General features: G+C 41.4%; 2 protein-coding genes across 2 annotated transcripts; one reads left to right on the top strand and one right to left on the bottom strand.

The window, feature by feature from the left end:
• Positions 1-1,067, bottom strand: LOC129781722 (uncharacterized). Its single transcript, XM_055789295.1, has 2 exons — positions 966-1,067; positions 1-908 (listed from the first exon to the last, which is right to left on the bottom strand). Exons 1-2 carry the CDS (start codon positions 975-977, stop codon positions 210-212), a joined length of 711 nt encoding a protein of 236 aa, XP_055645270.1. The 5' UTR covers positions 978-1,067; the 3' UTR covers positions 1-209.
• A 958-nt stretch (positions 1,068-2,025) lies between these two features.
• LOC129781721 (pupal cuticle protein-like) lies at positions 2,026-3,465 on the top strand. The gene is made up of 2 exons (XM_055789294.1): positions 2,026-2,152; positions 2,215-3,465. The coding sequence occupies exons 1-2, from the start codon at positions 2,141-2,143 to the stop codon at positions 3,262-3,264; spliced, it is 1,062 nt and encodes a 353-aa protein (XP_055645269.1). The 5' UTR covers positions 2,026-2,140; the 3' UTR covers positions 3,265-3,465.
• Positions 3,466-7,025: the final 3,560 nt, after the last annotated feature.

The raw sequence follows: 7,025 nt of genomic DNA, 5'->3' as shown, positions 1-7,025 counted from the left end.
TTTCCTATAAAACAAATACTACTTAGAATGCGAAGCTAATCCCTCCAATTGATATCTAAGTTGTTCCCTCGCTTTTCAGGTGGTCTTCGTTAACTATTCACAGAAGAAAATCTCCCAAATTGTTTAAGTTAGTGTTGGTGGGAAAACTCTTCTTTCCGAATGACAGCTGCATCCACTTTTTGCACTCAGAAACACAAATTCATGATACTCTAATATTGGTGATCATAAAGATGAGGCTTGTAAGATCCATCATCCTCCTGCTCGTAGGTTCTCGATTGAACGCTGGCCGCGGCCAAGGCGTTCAAGATAGCGGCCTTAGCGTGTTGAACCTCCGGTGTCTCGACTGGAACTCCATTCTTGATCACTGGCACGTGTTGTGGACCGTACCAGGCACCGACGCTCTTGGCTTGATGATCATCATGAATTGGCACATAGACCTCATCATGTTGGGCGACCTTTGCATGGGCAGCAGCGTGAGCGGCCTTAGCATGTTTCACTTCCGGGGTTTCCACTGGGACGCCCTTCTCGATCACGGGAATGTGCAGTGGACCACTCCAAGACTTCGATTCGGGACCGTAGTAGCTTAGTGGGGTGGTGTAAATCGAACGCTTGTGCAGTGCGTGAGATGGAGCAGGGTCCTGGGGAAGGTTAGTGCCAACTACTTGGAAACCGTGCTTCGGATCGGCGATGTATTTCACCGTCTGCACGAGTCCGTTGGCATCGATATAAGAATATTCGCCATGTGTCACTCCGTGAGCGTCCTTCGCTTCCATCTTCTGTGAGTTTGGGTCGGAATAACCGTAGGAATAGCCACCGGCGCCATCATGAGCGTGAAATTGGGAGGACACGTCATGACTCAGAAGCGAACCGGTGCAGACCGAGGAGAGCAGCAGAACGGATCCCAAAATCTGAAAGGCAAGAAGCTTGTTAGCAACATGCTTCTTGGAATATGTCGGTGCTCTTACAAAGATTCTCATTTTTGAAGTTTGAGTACTACAAAATAATTGATTATATAAGTGCAAAACTGGATCGAAAACCTCCCAGCTGATCGTACTCGAACCAGGACTGTTTGCGAACTGTGCTTTTCGAATAGCTTGGAAGCAATTTTATACATTTGATGTGTTATCATCAAACTGTTTTTCGGTCGATCTCGAGAAATATATGTGTTTGCAGTTATTTGATTTTAATTGATGATGATATATTTATCAGACCATTTATCATTCTCCGTCAGTTCATCCCCATCTTCTTTTGTTCGTTTATTTCTATACATAATGCATTCACAATTCTTCATTCTTTTGAACAACACCAAGTTGAAAAGAAAAACAATAACAGTGGATAAGCGATTGACGATTATTCGTTCATTGATAATTATACCCAATCAGGGGGAAACTAAATTTCTGATGTCATAATTTCGTTTTCCGATCGATTTCGATGATTAATTGAATGCAGCCTTGGTCGGGTCGCTTGCATCGAAAACGCATGAGTGTGAGAAACTAAGCAGTAGCAAACAAATGTTCTCAGCTCGAAATTGCGATCAATGCGAACTGCGATAATCGATCAATACGATTAGAATGAAAGGTGGAAAATTGTGACGAATTCGATGGATTGTTTTTCTAACGCCCTAATGACCAATATCAGGATAATATAAAGAACATCTAATCAAAACATGAAAAAAGAATGTTGCTTCCATATCTTCACCCCAAAGCCTTTCCTTATGTTGGATATTTGACAATACCATTCAAACATTGGGGGAATTTGCCGAGGTATCCAAATAATACTCACAAATGAATAGACAAACAGAGGAAGATGAATAGACGGAAGCTGTTATATTTATTGTTGATATGAGGATAGAACCGCTTTTTGGTAACAATTAACGCAAATCGACACAAATCGATTGGAACGAGAGAACCATATATGTATCACATTGCTTTATTCATCGGCTTCCGATATATGAAAATGATAGGAAAATGAGCGAATCGGAAAACGTATAAAACTGATTCGAAACCATCCGGAAAGCACAGTTCGCAAACAGTCCTGGTCTGAGTACGATCAGCTAGGAGGTTTTCGGTCAAGTTTTGCACTCAATAGTGAATAATTGTGCAAATTCAAATTTGCAGCGTGATAAACTAAATCTTTCATAATGAGAGCCTTTGTAAGTGTTACGCAGTTGCTTTGACCAGTTGTAAGTGTTACCAGTTTTGTTTGTCATTCTAGGTTTTAGGATCCGTTCTGCTGTTGGCTTCGACCTGTTCCGCTTCGCATTGGGGTTATGACTCCCCAGCAACTCACTGGGATCATTACGCTTCGGGACATAATACATGGCACGGACCACAGCACTATCCGGTCATCGTGAAGGGTGTCCCAGTTGAAACACCAGAGGTACAACACGCCAAAGCCGCTCATGCTGCTGCTCATGCTAAGGTTGCGAAATATGACCAATACGCGCCGATTCATGAGTCCACTCATCATCACGCCAAGAGTTACTACAGCTCCCAACACGTCCCAGTGATCAAGAATGGAGTACCGGTCGAAACACCCGAAGTTCAACACGCCAAGGCCCTTCATGCTGCTGCCCACGCCAAGGCTGCAAAGTACGACACATACGCACCGGTTCATGGGGATTACTACGGCAGAAGCTATGGCTCATGGCACGATTTTCCAGCAATCAAGAATGGACTCCCATTGGAAACACCGGAGGTTCAACATGCCAAGGCTGCTCACTTCGCGGCTCATCTGGAAGCAAAGGCACGACTTCACAAGCGCTCAGCTTACTCTGCACCACTGGTTCATGTTCCACTTGACACGCCGGAAGTAGCCGCTGCCAAGGCAGCCCATTTCGCCGCTCATGCTGCCGCCAAAACCGGTCATGGTTCTCCAGCAGCTCATTGGAATCATTATGCCCCAGAACAGAAGACTTGGCACGGACCTCTGCACTACCCGGTCATTGTCAAGGGCGTTCCAGTCGAAACCCCAGAAGTTCAACATGCCAAAGCTGCTCATGCCGCTGCCTATGCTAAGGTTGCAACCTCCGACCGATACATTCCTATTCATGAGGATCAGTACGCTAGAAGCCATGGCTCCTGGCATGGGTCCCAATACGTTCCCGTTGTAATCAAGAATGGAGTTCCCGTTGAAACGCCGGAGGTTCAGCATGCTAAGGCTGTTTTCTTGAATGCTCACGCCACTGCCAGTGCCCAATCGAGATCTTACGGATACTACGATGGTGATGATGGTTCTCACAAGTTGTATGATCGCGACTACTGAACAGCTGATGATCGAACGGTTCAATCCCTTCTGAAATCGAAATACTCACTCCCCTGCAACTATTAATCATCTGTTGGGTGCAAAAATGACTAATGCTGTCCCAATGGAAGGAGAGTTTTTCCACGATATCGTTCGTGGAAATAGCTTCATACTTTTTAGTTTAATCCGAGCATTGAGGAACTTACCTTCTCACATCAAATACAGGCATCGTGCGTGCTTCCAACATGTTTCATTCTATAATAAAGTCTGTTCTTTTGGAAAAATATGCTTTTCATTTTTTTTACATCACGTCGAACTGAAATATCAATGGTGTTTTAAGGTTTTATTTCATAGTAGGTATTGAGACTGATTTTCTGCAAGTTGAGAATACTACTGCTCATCTTTCATACGCGTTGAAAACAAAATTGGAAAATTGTGCAAAATATCATTCTCAAGCTTTAACATTCGGATATTCGGATATTATTAGAGGACGTGCTGAAATTCAGTAGAATGTTTTGATAGTCCAGAAAACGGGCCGATGATTAGCGTGGATTTGTAAAAGCAGTTGAAGATGGTTGACGGATGACTCATTCTTGCCTCGAGAGAATAATATACAAGCTGGCCCTATGTCGCAATTTGATAACCTCGTGTCAATGCACGCACTGCCCTGAGTATGGATCGAGAAAGTTTTTCTTGTTCTTTCTATTATAGCTACAACAGCTAACGCGACAGTCGTTTTCGCAGTTGAGACACATTAGAAAACAGGCGATTAAAGGGTGAGTCGATAATTATTACGACACTTTAGATCAATTGGTAACTTGGTTATAGCTATCGAATTGGAACCAATTTTTTAGACTAGCTCTTTATATGTATTTGTTTCATTTGTATGTGAATCGGTTTCAGAATGAATTTGAGTAAAAAGTTCGACATTTGCGATTGACGCCCTCTATCAGAGTCTGTACAGATGGTTCTGGTACCTTTTTCTCAGTTTTCCTTGTCACTTCCTTTTCGTCCCTCGTCTCTCCTTTGATCTTCTGAAGTTCGTGCTTCATCATGATCCAATACGTTTCGATTGGACGATGCTCAGAACAGTTAGGCCGGTTGATGTCGTTCGGCATAAAATTGCCCGGTTTAGGAGTAGTGACATGAAGCCAAATCGGGCTAAAACTACGGTTTCTGATCGCGTTGTCCCTAAAACGAGAAAAGCCATTTTGGAGGCACTCAGTTTTGTATATCTTACAATTTATGTCCTATATCAGGTACTACGATGCGAATTTCGACTGTTTCTTCCGTTCGGAACGGTCATCCACAAGCAACTTGTCCTTACCCGTGAAATATTTCTGTCCCGTCAACTGCTTAAATTCGACTTTGAAATAGATCTTATCACCAACGACGTGGAATCGGTGTTTCGTTGGCAGCTTCGTGCTGGCGTTCGTTCCGATTTAGGAAGTTCTGTACCTTGTACATTCTCAATCCGGATCGTTTTTTGGCACTCAGGACAAAACATTAGGAAATATAAAGTTTCCTAGTCAAGCCCCGCGTCGGTATGTTCGGATTCCGCTTGAAGTGAGTAATTACTGATCTTTTCCTCCAGTTCCCGGCTCGCGGTTAACTGTTCCTGAAACCTTTGGAGGACCCTTGAGACGGTCGAATGGTGTATATTCATAGTTTTCCCGAGACGCGAAGCGACAACCCAGGAATTTTCATGTGACTGAATAAAATTTCTTCGCGAATGGTTCACTGATTTTCTTTCATCTCGAACGGAATCTCACTGACAACTGCAAAATTGAGCGGATGTGAAAGAACATTTGTACATGTACGAAAAAAGATACGCAAGTTTGAAAGTGTCACAATAATTATCGACTTACCCTTTGTTCCACTTTTAATAACCTCTCTAATCTTCTTTTTGACAGCGAATAAAAACAACAACAATGTGCGTGTTATGTAAACGTGTTATTCACAAGCATTCTCCACCAGACGGCATGAAAACCGACGCGGGGTGGCATTTGATCGAGCCTCCATCCATCTTGGATTTAAAGTAGCGAACCAAACAGCACATCACAAGCATAGCACAAGCGATTTTGTTTTCGCGCTTCGTATCAAGCAAAACCGCTGTGTGTGTGTGTGACATCAGCATTAAAAAGAGCGGTTAACTGCTCGCTAGCTGAAGCGAGACAGTGAAACAGAATTGACTGATTGATTTACTCTCGTGACCGATTTGATCGTGGTCGATTTTCGTTCCGACCGGATGATTTTTCTTGAAAAAAAATTTTATGACTTGCACTGTGATCACGCATATTCTAGAGCTTTCCCCTCAGAATACATCCAAATCCCAAGTAAATTTTTTTTCTCGACGAAGCACTTTCTAAAATCAATGCAAATAAAATAATTAAAAAACTTTTTAAGTTTGGTTTCATTGTAACTAAAAACAATAATAATACAGATGATGTACTAAAAATTAATAAAGATTAGGCAAATAGCAGTTAGCAGTTCCTTCATAAATCTAGGACATTGATGAGGCTAAAATAAAATATTTAACTAATTTTGTATAATGGAAATCTGACGTTCGCCACGATTTTATTTTTAGCCTCATCAATGTTCTAGATTAATGAAGGAAGGGGTGTGATAACTACTAACTGCTACTTGTGTATCTATGTACATTTCGAACCTTATGAAATTTAAAGAAATCTATAATGATACATACGGGGACAATTGGTTTCTAGCTGTAGAAGTCAGAGGATGCAAAATGGCTGGGATATACGCTGGCATATACCATTCGCCTAGTAGTAGCGATAGGGACTTTTTAGAATTTCTGGAAGATTTGTGGCTGCAACACATTCAAATTCATGAACAAAAGAGAATAATCATTACTGGTGATTTAAATATTGATTGGGCCGAACGTAAGAAATCTCATGAATTGAAAGCAATCACACAAGCCGCTGGATTCAAACAGAGAATTAATGATCACACCCGAATAACAAGGACAACTTCGACGACTATTGATTTAGTTTTTACTAATTTTGACGATGGTGTTATCGAGATTCTTCATGACAGCAAAATCTCGGATCATGAAACAATTGGTATGATCTATAACATCTCTGATGATGAGTTTATCGAAATAAAGGACAAGTTATATAAGTGCTGGAACAATTATTCGAAACGCAAATTGGAATCTGTTTTACAGAACAAAATAATACCGATTGGAGAACACTCCTCTCTTCATGATGTTGCAAAAAATCTTGAGGAAGCACTTTGCTCTTCAATGAAAAAGATATTGACCCCTAGAGGATCGGGCATTCCAGCACAAAGACAGAGCGGAGACAAAGCTTGGTATACCACTACGCTAGCTTCCATCAGAAGAAAACGGGATCATTACCTAATAATAGCTAAACGTACAAACAGTATTAAATATTGGGACATGTACAAAGTATGGAGAAATATTTATGTACGAGAACTAAAGAATTCCAAAAATAAATTAATTCAAAGTGAAATAATGGCAGTTCAACATGATCCAAAGAAGCTGTGGAAAAAAATAAAAGATTTGTGTAATCCATGCGGAAGTAAAGATATCGACATTGAATTTGACGGTAATACAGAATGTAATTTCATAACAGCTGAAAAATTGAACAAATTTTTCACGTCAAGTGTGGAGGAAATCCACAATGGTATTGTGCCTCCTACAAATCGACTAAATCTTGCTTTTCCTAGTTTGTCTTCACTTGGAGATGCTTTAGAACCATCAGTATGGAAACACTGAGGAAGGTTGTGATGGATTTAAGAAA

This window comes from Toxorhynchites rutilus, unplaced genomic scaffold (assembly GCF_029784135.1).
Source record: "Toxorhynchites rutilus septentrionalis strain SRP unplaced genomic scaffold, ASM2978413v1 HiC_scaffold_191, whole genome shotgun sequence".
NCBI lineage: Eukaryota > Metazoa > Arthropoda > Insecta > Diptera > Culicidae > Toxorhynchites > Toxorhynchites rutilus.
Note: the sequence above shows the minus strand (reverse complement) of the source record. Positions and strands in the feature narration are given on the sequence as shown.